Genomic DNA, 18,252 nt, shown 5'->3' on the forward strand with positions numbered 1-18,252 from the left:
CACCAGCAGATGACCCCTATTGATTTTGAGGTCTGTATGTCAAAGGTCAAGGTCACAGTGACCCTGAATATATAAAACGGTTTCCGGATGGTAACTCAAGAACACTGTGGCCTAGGATCATGAAAGTTGATAGGGAGGTTGGTAATGACCATCGGATGACCCCTATTGATTTTGAGATCAGTATGTTAAAGGTCAAGGTCACAGTGACCCTGAATAGAAAAACGGTTTCCAGATGATAACTCAAGAATGCTTGGGCCTAGGGTCACGAAAGTTGATAGAGGTTGGTCATCACCAGCAGATAACCCCTATTGATTTTGAGGTCTGTATGTCAAAGGTCAAGCTCACAGTGACCCTGAATAGTAAAACGGTTTTCTGATGATAACTCAAGAACACTTGGGCCTAGGATCATGAAAGTTGATAGGGAGGTTGGTAATGACCAGCGGATGACCCGTATTGATTTTGAGGTCAGTATGTTAAAGGTCAAGGTCACAGTGACCCTGAACAGTAAAACGGTTTCCGGATGATAACTCAAGAACGCTTAGGCCTAGGGTCAAGAAAGTTGATAGGGAGGTTGGTCATGACCAGCAGGTGACCCCTATTGATTTTGAGGTCAGTATGTCGAAGGTCAAGGTCACAGTGACCAGGACAGTAAAATGGTTTCCAGGCAATAACTCAAGAACGCTTGGGCCTAGTGTCAAGAAAATTGATTGTTAGGTTGGCCATGACCAGCAGATGACCCCTATTAATTTTGAGGTCATTAGGACAGAGGTCAAGATCACATTGGCTAGGAACAGTTAAATGGTTTCTGATCTTCTTGTCCAAAACCATAGAGCCTAGGGCTTTGATATTTGGTATGTAACAAAATCTAGTGGTCCTCTACCAAGATTGTTCAGATTATTTCCCTGGGGTCAAATATGGCCCCACCCCTAGGGTCACATGGTTTATATAGACTTATATAGGAAAAAAATTTGAAAGTCTTCTTGTCCAAACCACAAAGTCAGTGGCTTTGGTGGTTCTCTACCAAGTTTGTTCAAGTTATCCCTCTTGGGTCAAATATGGCCCTGCCTCAGAAGTCAAATGGTTCATATAGACTTATATAGGGAAAAACTTAGAATCTTCATGTCCATAACTTACATCATTCAAATTTGGACCACATGTATAGTTTTGAGTGGCAAGATGAACCTTGACATGAGTTGACCTTGATCTTGACCTAATGACCTACTTTCACATTTCTGTACCTACAGCCTTCAGATTTGAACCACATGCATAGGTTTGTGTACTGAAAAAACTTTGACCTTGTTATTGACCTAGTTACCTACTTTCACATTTTTGAAGGTACAGGCTTCAAATTTGGACCACATGCATAGTTTTTTGTTCCAAAATAAAATTTGACCTTGATTTTGACCTAGTGACCTACTTTCACATTTCTCAAGCTACAGCGTTCAAATTTGGACCACAAGCATAGTTTTGTGTACTGAAATGAACTTTGATCTTGAGATTGACCTAGTGACCTACTTTCACATTTCTGAAGGTACAGGCTTCAAATTTGGACCACATGCATAGTTTTGTGTTCTGAAATAAAATTTGACCTTGATTTTGACCTAGTATCCTACTTTCACATTTCTCAAGCTTCTGAAGTTACATGCTTCAAATTTGGACTGCATGCATATTTTGTGTTCTGAATTGAAATTTTACATTGATTTTTACCTATTACCTACTTTCACATTTCTCAAACTACAGCCTCCAGATTTGAAGCACATGCATAGTTCTGTCTACCAAAATGAACTTTACCTTGAAATTGATCTAGTGGCCTGCTTTCACATTTCTCAAGCCACCGCTTTCAAATTTGGACCACATACACATTGTTTTGTACCTAAATGAAATTTGACCTTGATTTTGACCTTGAGCTAGTCTTGAAATTTGGAACATTCAAAAATGGCTCAGTGGATGGTGCCAAGATCAATCTGTAATCTCTTGTTAGGTTAATAGTTAAAGGTCAAGGTCAGATTAAACCAGAATGGTAGAATTTTTGTTTACAGTGAGCCTAGAATTTCTGTTCCTTGTGCAATTACTGAATGCATCAAGGGGGGCATTTCGTGTTCGACGAGCTCTTGTTTATGATTTGATTTTTACCAAACTGGCACACAACTTGTATCACTATAAGATCTTGGTTCCTTTCTTGAACTGGCCAGATTCCATTATGGGTTCCAGAGTTATGGCCCCTGAAAGGGCCAGAAATAGCTATTTTGACCTTGTCTTCACAATAGCAGCTTTATTTATGATTTGAATTTAATCAAACTTGCACACAACTTGTATCACCATAAGATCTCATTTCCTTTCTTGAACCAGCCAGATCCTCTAATGGGTTTCAGAGTTATGGCCCCTGAAAGGGCCAAAATTAGCTATTTTGACCTTGTCTGCACAATAGCAGCTTTATTTATGATTTTATTTTAACCAAACTTGCACACAACTTGTATCACCACAAGGTCTTGGTTCCTTTCTTGAACTGGCCAGATTCCATTATGGGTTCCAGAGTTATGGCCCCCTAAAGGTCCAAAATTGGCTATTTTGGCTTTTGCAGCCATATAGAGACTTCATTGATGATTTTATTTGATACAAACTTCCAAAATATCTTCAACAACAATAACTCTTGGATTTCATGACAAATCAGATCCAAACGTAGGTTCCAGAGTTATTTTATATCTGATTACCTCCTCTGATTGTAATCAAAATGGATTTATATCAGTAAGTACTTATAGGACTTATTTGAAATTTCATTATTGTCATTAGTTGGACTGAGCCAATCAGGGTAGATAACTATGGACTGATTTTATGTCCGATTACCTCCCTTTATTTCAAATTAAAATGGGTATATCTCCGTAACTAATGAAGATGCTGATCTGAAATTTCATTTATGTCAACAGATTTATTTGGCAGATCCTTCTTTTGTTCACTTACAATAATTCTCTCTTTTATTATGTCTCTTTTACGTTACTATAAATAGCTTATTTTTAGTAACTTTTTGTTATTGGCCTTAGGGAAAAACCGAGACCACTTTTCTGTGGTACAACATGGATGTTACCTCCAATTTTTAGGTGTATTTTGACATATCTGTACCTTTTTTAAAAAAAAAAAAAAATCTTTTTGGTTAAATTTCTTCCCTTTGTTGTTCCTGTCTTTTGGACTTTTTTCTGAAGACCTTCTTGTCCTCAAGTGCAGTGGTAACAGGTGAGCGATATAAGGCCATCATGGCCCTCTTGTTCTTTGATGTCATTCATTCCGTAAGGCTTTTATGTGGCTATTTTTCTCTTACGTGGCTAAAAGAACAATAGAGAGAACAAAGTAGCCACATAAGTATCCATATGTAGGAACATCAGTGCATGCGTCCGTCAACAATTTCTTGTCTGCACGAAAGTGGTGTCATTAATGATCTTATTTTAATTAAACTTGCACACAACTTGTATCACCATAAGATCTCGGTTCCTTTCTTGAACTGGCCAGATTCCATTATGGGTTCCAGAGTTATGGCCCCTAAAAGGGCCAAAATTAGCTATTTTGACCTTGTCTGCACAATAGCAGCTTTATTATACCCCCACCAAACATGTTTGAGGGGGGTATATAGGAGTCAGTTTTGTCGCGTCCCGTCCCGTCCCGTCGCGTCCCGAAATCTATTATCTCAGTTATTACCAAATGGATTTGATTCGAACTTAAAATACATGTTCCACCTTATCACCCACATCATGTGACACAAGATGCATAACTCTTGACACCAAGTTTTCATGAATTATGTCCCCTTTTACTTAAAATTTAAGGTTAATTTTGTTGTATTTTCACTATATCTCAGTTATTACTAAATGGATTTGATTCAAACTTAAAATAGATCTTCCACCTCATCACTCACATCATGTGACATAAGGTGCATAACTCTGACACCATTTTTTTATGAATTATGCCCCTTTTTACTTAGAATTTAAGGTTGATTTTGATGTATTTTCACTTTATCTCAGTTAGTACTGAATGGATTTGATTCAAACTTAAAATAGATGTTCCACCTCATCACCCACATCATGTGCCCACATCATGTGACACAAGGTGCATAACTCTGACACCAAGTTTTCATGAATTATGTCCCCGTTTACTTAGAATTTAAGGTTAATTTTGTTGTATTTTCACTATATCTCAGTTATTACTAAATGGATTTGATCCAAACTTAAAATAGATGTTCCACCTCATCACCCAGATGATGTGACATAAGGTGCTTAACTCTGACATAAATTTTTTATGAATTATGTCCCCTTTTACTTTAAATTTAAGGTTGATTTTGATGTATTTTCACTATATCTCAATTATTACAAAATGGATTTGATTCAAACTTAAAATAGATGTTCCACCTCATCACCCACATCATGTGACACAAGGTGCATAACTCTGACACCAATTTTTCATGAATTATGCCCCTTTTTACTTAGAATTTAAGGTTAATTTTGATGTATTTTCACTATATCTCAATTACTACTGAATGGATTTGATTCAGACTTAAAATAGATGTTCCACCTCATCACCCACATCATGTGACACAAGGTGCGTAACTCTGACACTATTTTTCTTGAATTGTGTCCCCTTTTACCTAGAATTTAAGGTTAATTTTGATGTATTTTCACTATATCTCATTCTGATTGGCTTAGAGCCAAAGGGAAGTCACCTTTTTTTAACCTTTGTACTGAGTTTCTTCCCCTTAAATTCCAGGAATTAGTCTATTTTTAGAAATCCTATTTTTAGATTTTCAATATTTTAGGTATTTTTCTAACTTTTTTATTATAAGTCCTATGTAAAAAGTAAAAACATTTTTCCGTGGTAACATGGGTCGGTAAGACACTTTTTTGTATTCACTTTTAGTGTATCTCTAATATTAGAGATTTAATATATTTACTAGTATTACTATACTAGTATTATACTAGTATTACTTATATGTGGAAGCCCAGGATGAAGTACTCCAAAGTATTTTTAAGATTCCTTATGGTTGCCATTCTTCTGTGACAAGACCGTATGGTGGGGGTATGAGTCACTTCTGTGACAGTTCTAGTTTATAATTTGACTTTTACCAAACTTGCACACAACTTGTATCACCATAAGATCTTGGTTTCTTTCTTGACCTGGCCAGATCCCATTATGGGTTCCAGAGTTATGGCCCCTGAAAGGCCCAAAATTAGCTATTTTGACCTTGTCTGCACAATAGCAGCTTTATTTATGATTTGATTTTTACCAAACCTGCACACAACTTGTATTGCCATAAGATCTTGGTTCTTTTCTTGAACTGGCCAGATTCCATTTTGGGTTCCAGAGTTATGGCCCCTGAAAGGGCCAGAATTAGCTATTTTGACTTTGTCTGCGCAATAGCAGCTTTATTAATGATTTAAATTAAATCAAACTTGCACAAAACTTGTGTCACCATAAGATCTCTGTTCCTTTCTTGAACCTACCAGATCCCATAATGGGTTCCAGAGTTATGGCCCCTGATAGGGCCGAAATGAGTTTTTTTGACCTTGTCTACACAATAGCAGCTCCATTTTTGATTTGATTTTAACCAAACGTGCACACAACTTGTATCACCACAAGATCTTGGTTCCTTTCTTGAACTGGCCAGATTCCGTTATGGGTTCCAGAGTTATGGCCCCTGATAGGGCCAGAATTAGCTATTTTGACCTTGTCTGCACAAAAGCAGCTTCATTTATGACTTGAATTTAATCAAACTTGCACAAAACTTGTGTTACCATAATATCTTGGTTCCTTTCTTGAAGCGGCCAGATCCCATAATGGGTTCCAGAGTTGTGGCCCCTGAAAGGGCCAAAATTAGCTATTTTAACCTTGTCTGCACAATAGCAGCTGCGTTTATGATTTGATTTTAACCAAACTTGCACACAACTTGTATCACCATAAGATCTCAATTCCTTTTTATACGCCCGAAGGGACCTATTATGTTATCTCCTCGGTGTCTGTCTGTCTGTTGGTTTGTAATTTCCCTTCCGCTCTGTAACTCTTGAACCCCTTAGAAGGATTTCAAAGAAACCTGACACAAATGTTCACCTCATCGAAACGGCATGCAGAGCACATGTTTCAGATGGCTCACTTCAAGGTCAAGGTCACACTTAGGGGTCAAAGGTAAAATGACTGTCTTACAAGTGTGTATATTGCTCTGCATTTGCGTTGCAATGCAGTGCTCTAGTTTTTATTTCAAGATAGAAGCTGCGATCTAATCCTTTAGCACTATGAACTTGGACAGTGGATAATAAGAACAACTGAAGTAAATTGCATTTTGATAATCTTTTCACATTATAAGGTTTCTCCCACATCACAAACATATCAATTGGCATTTTTATGGTTATGCAACCCTAATAATTGTACAGATAATTGTCCACTGTAAAATTTCAATAATAGATAGTCTCAGCTGTAAACAAAATATGGTCTATACTCTGAGCCAAATATATCTCCGCTGTACTGATAATATATCTCCGCTCTACTGATACTGCTCAGAGTAAAATAAGATCTCCATTTTATTATTACATCTCCTTAAATGCAGCTGAGCCCGCCTAATCCGAGCTGACACAGCAATGTGAAACAAAATATACAACATTAGCATCTGTCCCGCATTGGTCATCAACAATGTACCCATTGTGCCATATGAAGGGAAGTAGCCAACGCAATATAATAATGCTTATTTGTATAAAGTTTAAGTGTACAATAAATTATGAATTATGTGTGCAGATAGAGACAAGTTTAATAATGACACCATCTAATCCCCAGCAGCCTAGAATTTTCCGATGCGTAAAGACAAGAAAAAATCATTACGCACCTAAAAATATAAACAAGGTTAAACATATCATATTCTTAATATTACATGAATACTGTCAATATAATGTATGGCTGCCAGATGGCATTGTTCATTGAACTTAAGTTTAAACACTATTATAAAACACAATTATATCTTCACTCCTCGGAATGTCACACAGTTCAGTCACGTATAACTGTAATACACAACAACAGCTTCCTATCCGAATGTTAGTCACAGTGCACTAGGTCCATGGAAAATTCCTGTTCACAATCTTAAGTTTCTCAAAATGATCTCACTGGTAATTGTCAACTGTCCATTACAAAATTTGGAATCCCAGTGTAGTCTGGACAGATTCGTCTGTTGTTGTGTTAATGCCCATCTGGACTTTAAAGTGGCTCGCCATCTCAGTTCATATACCAATGTCCATATACTGAAAAGATAAAACCTCACGGCAGTTCAACAGCTCACAACATGATTAAACACAATAACAGTAATGAAGTGATACAGATCTATAACAGCTGAATCCTACATAGCAAAGCTTTATGGGTGTGGCGTGTGGGTTTAAAAAATTTTCGACCTTGTTTGTTTTGCAGACAGTTTTGAAAGAGAGATAACTTTTGAGGTACTTCCTGTTTATAAAATTACAAAGGGAGAAAACCATGTCTAAACTAATAATTGATGGTAGCAATGGTTTCCTCCCTTGAAGCACTCAGCTCTACTGAAATAAACTGGCATTATAGCATAAAGCAATAAGGCTTGTTATTTCAAGATAGAATCTGCGATCTAATCCTTTAGCACTATGAACTTGGACAGTGAATAATAAGAACAACTGAAGTAAATTGCATTTTGATAATCTTTTCACATTATAAGGTTTCTCCCACAATACAAACATATCAATTGGCATTTTTATAATTAAAGATTTAAACAATGGCATATTTCGACCGCAATGACAAATAAGTGTGTAAAAACTTCCCCTGATCGTCAAACACATAGTTCCTGTCATAAGGTAAATACCTTTGATCATCAGTTACCAGTGAATGTCATAAGGAAGTTTGGAAAACTTCAAGACCGCCGAGGATCAGACAGTGTCATTGTGCTTAATATTTATTGGTCGTGGTTATGCAACCCTAATAATTGTACAGATAATTTTCCACTGTAAAATTTCAATAATAGATAGTCTCAGCTGTAAACAAAATATGGTCTATACTCTGAGCCAAATATATCTCCGCTCTACTGATAATATATTTCCGCTCTACTGATACTGCTCAGAGTAAAATAAGATCTCCATTTTATTATTACATCTCCTTAAATGCAGCTGAGCCCGCCTGTTCCGAGCTGACCCAGCAATGTGAAACAAAATATACAACATAAGCATCTGTCCCGCATTGGTCATCAACAATGTACCCATTGTGCCATATGAAGGGAAGTAGCCAACGCAATATAATAATGCTTTATTGTATAAAGTTTAAGTGTACAATAAATTATGAATTATGTGTGCAGATAGAGACAAGTTTAATAATGACACCATCTAATCCCCAGCAGCCTAGAATTTTCTGCCACAACAAATTGATGCAGAAAGACAATTTGTCCGCCAAAATTCAGGCCTAATGTTCAAGGAATGTTGTACCAGAAGAACTAAGAAATTGTGTAATTGCCTCACCAATAGCAAGAATGTACATTTCATTTCCAACATTTGATAGATGGACCTTATCGGTATGATAGAAACACTGAGTTTGAGTATCTATAGATTTCATGTTAAGAGCCCTGCCATTAGTATGATTAAGGGTAAAATTTGACATTTGTCTATCAATGGATAAACGTTTCTTATTCATGTTACGATTATATACAGCTGATTGATTATTGTATGACCAGGATAAACGAGGTAGTATGAAAGTCCAGACAATAAGTGATCTGGGGAAATTAGAAAATAAATATTCGAATTCAGTTTTAAGTTTTCTTACAATTTTACATTGATTGGTATTGGTTATATTGTTTCCCCCAACATGTACAAAAATAATTTTAGGGTCCTTGCCTTGGATTAGCCCATACTGCAACTTGGCATGTAGACCGTCTAGCTTCAACCCACTAGTTCCATCCCATGAGATATTGTTACAGAAACTCGGCCTTTGCCTTTGGGAAAACTGATGCCCTGCCCATCTAACAAGGGAATCCACCACTATCCAGATATCTGTAAAACAATTAAGATACATCAAGTGATGTTTGATATCTTAGTTTACAAAACGTTATGGGTTTCAAAGTCTTATATACCTGGAGTAACAGTCAGAGGACCAACGACCCATTTGCTTTATTAGATCCGCAGGGTATCCATTTATTGCCAAATCAGTTGCACGGCCAATGCGAAAACTATGAGTTTTAAACATGTGTGAATGAAAACCTGCCTGTCGACAGGCTCTGGTGAGGACTGCAGAAAACTGATACCTTGTTAGTGGGGATTTGGACAATTCCAAAGGCCATGCTGTGGTGCATAGCATATAGAACATACATGATTATAGCGACAATTAACCCACTTGCAAAACCCTTTGTTAAAGTCAATGCATGGTGGTGGTTTGGAGTGAGCGGGTGCCCTTGTCGCTAGGGGTGGATTACCAGCACCAGAGAAACATCTCAGCCAAAGATCTGAGTTTATTGATGACCATGGCATGAATTGAGAGGCTTGGCGTAAACGAAACTGTTCATCATATACCTGCCAAAAATCACCTTTATATTTGCCAGCAGCTTCACGGATAATAAACATATATTGTAGTAAGTCTTGAGTTTGTTCTGGATGTGCACTCAAGTAAATGCTACTAAATATTAAAAAAGCATCTGACCATATTTCAATTGATGTATTTTTTTCAGAACATGCCTTAGGCTTTGTTACCAAGTGGCCATCTTCATCCACCCCAAGAAAACAATTATCTTGCAAATTAGCCAGTTCAATACCACCTTTTAATAGTAAAGACAGATTCACATATTCATGTTGTTTGATTTTGGTTTGGATTGGTTCAGGGACATGGCAACCCAAATTATCCCCGCCACACCTCATCCTTTCTGGAACACCCAGATCTAAATTTTGAATTGTATTTCTAGATTCAATAGGATAGATATTATCAGGGGTGGCATTATCAATATTTGAACATGGGGGTGTCAATTCTAAAGATTCCTGGATAAGTTTCTCAAAATCAATTATTTTATTTTTACCCCTCTGAGTTGAGCTGCCCAAAATGTTCAATCTTTCAGGCTCCTGCTCCATTGAAGACAAACTTTCAGCTTCTATCACACTGACAGTGTTCTGTCTCTTTCTAGACTTGGGTTTCCCTGTACCTGGCATCTTCTTTACACAGGATTACGTTGATTTTTAATTTTTTTTAAAAAATTCGACCTTGTTTGTTTTGAAAGGGAGATAACTTTTGAGGTACTTCCTGTTTATAAAATTACAAAGGGAGAAAACCATGCCTAAACTAATAATTAATGGTAGCAATGGTTTCCTCCCTTGAAGCACTCAGCTCTACTGAAATAAACTGGCATTATAGCATAAAGCAATAAGCCTTGTTATTTGGCAGATCCTTCTTTTGTTCACTTCCAATAATTTTTTTTAATTACTTCCCTTTTATGTTACTATAAATAGCTTATTTAGTAATTTTTTTATTATTGGCCGTAGGGAAAAACCAAGACCACTTTTCTGTGATACAACATGGATGGTACCTCCAATTTTTAGGTGTATTTTGACATATCTGTACCTTGTATGATTTTTTTTTTCTTTTTGGTTAAAGCAATGGTACTCAGGTGAGTGATATATGGCCATCATGGCCCTCGTTAGAATCATGTCTCTTTGGTTTACTATAAATAGCTTATATTGTAACTTATTTATTTCAGGTTGTAGGGAAAAATTGAGAGCAGTTTTCTGTGGTACAACATGCATATTACATCCAATTTTTAGGTGTATTTTGACCTATCTCTACCTCGTAGAGTTTTATGTGGACTTGCATGGATTTTTTTTTTAATATAAATACTTTATATGATACTATTTAGCTCACCTGTCACATAGTGACAAGGTGAGCTTTTGTGATCACCCTTCGTCCATCCGTGCGTCCGTCCGTCCGTGCGTCAACAATTTCTTGTCTGCACGATAGTGGTTTCATTTATGATTTTATTTTAACCAAACTTGCACACAACTTGTATCACCATAAGATCTCAGTTCCTTTCTTGAACTGGCCAGATCCCATAATGGGTTCCAGAGTTATGGCCCCTGAAAGGTCCAAAATTAGCTATTTTGACCTTGTCTGCACAATAGCAGCTTTATTTAGGATTTGATTTTTACCAAACTGGCACACAACTTGTATCACCATAAGATCTTGGTTCCTTTCTTGAACTGGCCAGATTCCTTTATGGGTTCCAGAGTTATGGCCCCTGAAAGGGCCAAAATTATCTATTTTGACCTTGTCTGCACAATAGCAGCTTCATTTATGATTTTATTTTAACCAAACTTGCACACAACTTGTATCACCATAAGATCTCGGTTCCTTTCTTTAACTGCCAAGATTCCATGATGGGTTCCAGAGTTATGGCCCCTTAAAGGTCCAAAATTGGCTATTTGGCTTTTGCAGCCATATAGAGACTTCTTTTATGGTTTTATTTGATACAAACTTGCAAAATATCTTCAACAGCAATAAATCTTGGATTCCATGACAAATCAGATCCAATCGTAGGTTCCAGAGTTTTTTTTTTTATCTGATTACCTCCCCTGATTGTAATCAAAATGGATTTATATCAGTAAGTCCTTATAGGACTTGTTTGAAATTTCATTATTGTCATTAGTTTGACTGAGCCAATCAGGGTAGATAACTATGAACTGATTTTATATCAAATTACCTCCCTTTATTTTAAATTATAATGGGTATATCTCCATAACTAATAAAAATACCTATCGGAAATTTCATTTATGTCAACAGTTTTATTTGGCATATCCTTCTTTTGTTCACTTACTATAATTTTTTTTAATTACTTCCCTTTGACATTACTATAAATAGCTTATTTTTAGTAACTTTTTTATTACTGGCCGTAGGGAAAAATCAAGACCACTTTTCTGTGGTACAACATGGATGGTACCACCAATTTTTAGGTGTATTTTGATATATCTGTACCTTGTAAGAATTTTTTTTTTCTTTTTGGTTAAATTTCTTCCCTTTGTTGTTCCTGTCCTTTGGACTTAGATATTGATTTTGTCCTCAAGTGCAGTGGTAACAGGTGCGCGATATAGGGCCATCATGGCCATCTTGTTTGATAAGCTGCCAAAAAAAATGCTATATGAAAACAACTATAGGTTTTTATATATACAAATTTTAATCCAAGTGTTTTGTTATAACATATTGTATAGTACAATATTGTTTACTTATACATTATGGACAGATATCAGTTCATTATGTTATACTGCAGTAGGAAAAATAAGGTGCCTTCCAGTAGGGGACTTTGTATTGCATGGCAATACTTCATTCACTTGTTGTACCCCTCGACAACAAAGTTGTAAGGGGGGGTGTATACTGGTTTCACGTTGTCCGTCCATCTGTCCGTCCGTAGACACAATATTGTGCGCACCATCTGTCCTCATCCCCTTGACACAATTTAATGAAACTTCACACAAGTGATCAGTAACAACAGTAGTTGTGCATAGGGCATGTTAGGTTCTTTCAGAAAAAAAAATTGCAGAGTTACGGGACTTTGTTTTTTGTTACTATATAGTATACTATATATATAGACACAATCTTATGCGCACCATCTCTCCTCATCCCCTTGACACAATTTAATGAAACTTCACACAAGTGATCAGTAACAACAGTAGTTGTGCATGGGGCATGTTACGTTCTTTCAACAACAAAAATTGCAGAGTTATGGGACTTTGTTTCTTATTAACATACTATGTACATAACAGTCTGCATATGCATTCTTGTGCGCGCCTAATTTTCCGAACCCTTGCACACAGTTGCCCCGCCAGGTCAATTAAAATGCACAGTAAGTAGATGACATTTAAAAATTACAATAATAAAGTATCCGCATTCTAAGTTGAGCATTTCTCGTCCGATCTTCACCAAACTTGAACAAAATGTGTTTGGTTATGAGACCTTGGCCAAGTGGGATAACTAGCCAAATCGGTCCAGGCATTTTGGAGTTACGGCCCTTGAATTACCGAAAAATTGGCCTTTTCACTCTTGTCTGCACTCTAAGTAGAACATTTCTCTCTGATCTTCACCAAACTTGAACAAAATGTGTTTGGCCATAAGACCTTAGCCAAGTTCGATAACTAGCCAAATCCGCCCAGGCACTTTTGATTTATGGCCCTTGAATTACTGATTGGATCCACTCGTCCAGACCATATAATTAGATCCTCTCATCTAAACTATCTAGAGAAACTAGACATTTTTCATAGGGCAGTAACTGTTGTGGAACATGCGCTTTTCTCAAAAGCATGTCTAGTATTATGTAACTGATGATGTGCTTGTTTCATGGTAACGCATATAGTTTTTCTTTTCCAAGACAAAAGCATAGCATATATTGTATTAAATAGTTACAATAATGGCATGCAGAAAATTGCTCTTTTTACTTATACAGTTACATATTTTAAACAGGAAGAAAAAAACACATCAGAAAAGAACAGGGGTATTTTGAAAAAATTCAGATCTAAGGGTGCATTTGGTTATAAGAGCTTAAAGACATGCCTTGTGGACACAAAACAGATGCTGTTGGTCAAGTTACTGGAATGTATTGAAAAAGGTGAAGACGCAAGCCTTTTGGAAAAACAACTTGATGATGAGGTGATGAAAACAACACGTAAAGTGATCATAGGTTTGTTTTAATACATGATATTGTAAATGTTTTAACGGAGTTTGCACAGGATTTGAAAAGCCCTTGAATTCGATGGTAGTCCTTGAAAACTCCTTGAAAATGACATAAATCCGAAAGAAACCTGGAAAAGTACTTGAATTTTGAAAAAAAAAAACTGCTTGAATTTCACCTCAGTCTCCTTGAAAACATTCTGTCTACCACATTGATTTGCAGAAAGAATAAGGTTTAAAATAAATCAGGGAAACAGGTAATAAATTTTTGAAAATGCTGGATTGGTTCACAAATTGATTTATAGTGATCTACGGCTGCATTTTATCGAGATTTACTCAGTGTGCTATCTTTACTATATCACTGTTTGTATATTTCGTTTCATTTTTAACTCACCTGAGCCAAAGGCTCATGGTGAGCTTTTGTGATTGGTCAGTGTCCGCCGTGCGTTGTGCGGTGTCAGTTGTCCTTCGTGTGTCCATAAACATTTTCTAAAAAAATCTTCTTCTTGAAAACCACTAGGCAGAATTACACCAAACTTGACAGAAATGATCCTTGGGTGGTCCCCTTTCAAAATTGTTCAAAGAATTTCATTCCATGCAGAACTCTGGTTGCCATGGCAACCGAAAGGAAAAGCTTTTAAACTCTTCTTGTCCAAAACTGCATGGCATTGAGCCTTGATATTTGGCATGTGACATCATCTAATGGTCCTCTATGAAGATTGTTCATATTGTGCCCCAGGAATGAAAAGAGGCCCCGCCCCGGGGGTCCCAAGTGTTACATAGTCTTATATAGGAAAAAACTTTAAAAATCATCTTGTCTGAAACTACAAACCTAGGCCTTTGATATTTTGTATGTAGCATTGCCTTGTCATACTCTATAAAGATTGTTCAAATTGTGCCCCTTGGGTGAAAAGAGGCCCTGCCCCGGGGATGCAAAATTTTTAATAGACTTATATTGGAGAAAATTTTAAAAATCTTTTGTCTGAAACTGAAAGGTCTAGGCTTTTGATATTTGGTATGTAGTATTGCCTAGTGGACCTCTAACAGAATTGTTCAAATTATGCTCCTGGGATAAAAAGAGGCCTCACCCTGAGGGTCACTTGTTATATGAGTTATATAGGAAAAAATACTTAAAAAATTATCAGATCATATTTCCTAGACTGTTTAATTATATTTACCTGACGTACCCAAGTGATATTTGTAATGTAGCATCAACTAGTGGTTCTCTACCAAGTTTGTTCAAATTATCCCTCTAGGGTCAAATATGGCCCCGTCCAGGGGATCCTATGGTTCATAAAGACTTGTATAGGCAAAAAACTTAGAATCTTCATGTCAATAACTTACATCATTCAAATTTGGACCACATGTATAGTTTTGAGTGGCAAGATGAAGCTTGACATGAGTTGACCTTGATCTTGACCTAGTGACATACTTTCACATTTCTGTAGTTACAGCCTTCAAATTTGGACCACATGCATAGGTTTGTGTACCGAAACAAACTTTGACGTTGTTATTGACCTAGTGACCTACTTTCACATTTTGGAAGCTACAGACCTCAAATTTTGACCACTTGCTTAGTTTTGTGTTCCGAAATAAAATATGACCTTGATTTTGACCTAGTAACCTACTTTCACATTTCTCAAGCTACAACCTTCAAATTTGAACCACAATCATAGTTTTGTGTACCAAAATGAACTTTGATCTCGAGATTGACCTAGTGACCTACTTTCACATTTCTGAAAGTACAGGCTTCAAATTTGGACCACATGAACAGTTTTGTTTTTTTGAAGTAAAATTAGACCTTGATTTTGACCAAGTGACCTACTTTCACATTTCTCAAGCTACAGCCTTCAAATTTTAACCACATGCATAGTTTTGTGTACTGAAATGAACTTTGATCTTGAGATTGACCTAGTGACCTTCTTTCACATTTTTAGGTACAGGCTTCAAATTTTGACCACATGCATAGTTTTGTGTACCGAAATATAATTTGACCTTAATTTTGACCTAGTGACCTACTTTCACATTTCTCAAGCTACAGCCTTCAAATTTGAACCGCATGCAAAGTTTTGTGTACTGAAGTGAACTTTGATCTTAAGATTGACCTAGTGACCTACTTCCACATTTCTAAAGCTACAGTCTTCAAATTTTGACTGAATGCATTTTTTTGTGCTGAATTGAAATTTGACATTGAATTTTACCAATTACCTTCTTTCACATTTCTCAAGCTATAGCCTCCAAATTGCATAGTTCAGTCTACCGAAATGAACTTTGACCTTGAAATTGATCTAGTGATCTACTTTCACTTTTCTCAAGCCACAGCTTTCTAATTTAGACCACATACACAGTGTTTTGTACCGATATGAAATTTGACCTTGACCTAGTCTTGAAATTTGGAACATTCAAAAATGGCTTGGTGGTGGGCGCCAATATCACTCTGTAATCTCTTGTTAGGTTAATAGGTTAAAGGTCAAGATCAGATTGAACCAGAACAGTAGAACTTTTGTTTACAGTGAGCATATAATTTCTGTTCCTTGTGCATTTACTGAATGCATCAAGGGGGCATTTCATGTTTGATGAGCTCTTGTTTCTCTTAAAACATTTATTCTGATATACATAAAGTGCTAATGATCATGTCATGTCTTTTTAGCTCGACTATACGAAGTATAAGGAGAGCTATCCTACTCGACCCGGCGTCGGCGTCTTTCCGCGTCCCCACCTTAGTTAAAGTTTTTTTACACTTTCTCTTTTTTCAACTTACCTCTGTAATTACTTGATGGATTTGATTCAAACTTGAAATACCTATTCCTCATCATCTGACGGGGCCTCTGTGGTCGAGCGGTTAAGGTCGCTGACTTCAAATCACTTGCCCCTCATCGATGTGGGTTCGAGCCTCACTCGGGGCGTTGAATTCTTCATGTGAGGAAGCCATCCAGCTGGCTTACGGAAGGTTGGTGGTTCTACCCAGGTGCCCGCTCGTGATGAAATAATGCACGGATGGGCACCTGGGGTCTTCCTCCACCATTAAAAGCTGGAAAGTCGCCATATGACCTATCATGTGTCGGTGTGACATTAAATCCAAAAAAAAAAAAAAAAAAAAAAAAAAAATCATCTGACATAAGGGCTATAACTCTGGTACCAATATTTCATGAATTATCCCCCCTTTTCACATAGATTTTCAGGTTAAAGTTTTGATGCACTTTCACTTTATCTCTGTTATTACTGAATGGATTTGATTCTAACTTAAAGTAGTTGTTCAACATCATCACCCACATCATATGACACAAGGTGCATAACTCTGGCACCATTTTTTCATGAATTATTCCCCCTTTTTACTTAGAATTTCAGGTTAAAGTTTTGGTGCACTTTCACTCTACCTTTGTTATTACTGAATGGATTTGATTTAAACTTAAAGTAGTTGTTCAGCATCATCACCCACATCATATGACACAAGACGCGTAACTCTGGCATAATTATTCCCCTTTTTACTTAGAATTTCAGGTTAACGTTTTATGCACTTTCATTCTATCTCTGTTATTACTGAATGAATCTGATTCAAACATAAACAGTTGTTCAACATCATTACCCTTATCATATGACACAAGGTGCATAACTCTGGGACCAATTTTTATGCCCCCAAAGGGAGGCATATAGTTTTTGAACCGTCTGTCCGCAATTTTCGTGTCCGATCCATATCTTTGTCATCCATGGATGGATTTTCAAATAACTTGGCAAGAATGTGTACCACAGTAAGACAACGTGTCGCGCACAAGACCCAGGTCCGTAGCTCAAAGGTCAAGGTCACACTTAGACATTAAAGGTCATTTTTCATGATAGTGCATTGATGGGCGTGTCCAGTCCATATCTTTGTCATCCAATGATGGATTTTCAAATAACTTGGCATGAATATGTACCACAGTAAGATGACGTGTCGCGCACAAGACCAAGGTCCGTAGCTCTAAGGTCAAGGTCACACTTAGACGTTAAAGGTCATATTTCATGATAGTGCATTGATGGGTGTGTCCGGTCCATATCTTTGTCATTCATGCATGGATTTTAAAATTATTGGGCATGCATGTGTACCACAGTAAGACAACGTGTCGCGCGCATAACCCAGGTACGTAGCTCAAAAGTCAAGGTCACACTTAGACTTTAAAGGTCATATTTCATGAAAGTGCAGTGATGGGCATGTCCAGTCCATATCTTTGTCATTCATGCATGGATTTTAAAATAACTACGCATGAATGTGTGGCACAGTAAGACGACCTGTCGCGTGCAAGACCCAGGTCCGTAGGTCAAAGGTCAAGGAGGCACTTGGACTTTAAAGGGTCATATTTCATGAAAGTGCATTGATGGGCGTGACCTGTCCATATGTTTGTCATTCATTCACAATCACTCTAACATCGGCCATAACTATTCATTCAAAGTGCCATCGGGAGCATGTGTCATCATATGGAGACAGAATTTTAGGTTAAAGTTTTGATGCACTTTCACTCTGTCTCTGTTATTGAATTGATTTGATTCAAACTTAAAATAGTTGTTCATCATCATCACCCGCTCCATATGACGCAATGTGCATACTGGTACCAATTT

The 18,252-nt window shown here is 36.9% G+C and overlaps 2 protein-coding genes across 6 annotated transcripts in view; one reads left to right on the forward strand and one right to left on the reverse strand.

Moving 5' to 3' along the window:
* The window catches only part of LOC123556853 (uncharacterized), a 46,471-nt gene that overhangs the window by 16,469 nt on the left and 11,750 nt on the right, over positions 1–18,252 (forward strand). For all 5 annotated transcript variants that reach the window (XM_053542447.1, XM_053542441.1, XM_053542437.1 and 2 more), the window contains exon 5: positions 13,453–13,669. In XM_053542447.1, the coding sequence (XP_053398422.1) occupies positions 13,453–13,669 (217 nt within the window). The remainder of the gene's footprint in view (positions 1–13,452; positions 13,670–18,252) is intronic.
* Positions 9,034–18,252, reverse strand: part of LOC128556771 (uncharacterized) — a 32,919-nt gene continuing 23,700 nt past the window's right edge. Inside the window, exon 3 of the mRNA XM_053542453.1 lies at positions 9,034–12,117. Within this exon, the coding sequence (XP_053398428.1) occupies positions 9,273–10,160 (888 nt within the window). The 5' untranslated portion in view covers positions 10,161–12,117 and the 3' untranslated portion in view covers positions 9,034–9,272. The remainder of the gene's footprint in view (positions 12,118–18,252) is intronic.

The sequence above is a fragment of the Mercenaria mercenaria genome, chromosome 1 (assembly GCF_021730395.1).
Source record: "Mercenaria mercenaria strain notata chromosome 1, MADL_Memer_1, whole genome shotgun sequence".
NCBI classification, from domain to species: Eukaryota; Metazoa; Mollusca; class Bivalvia; order Venerida; family Veneridae; genus Mercenaria; species Mercenaria mercenaria.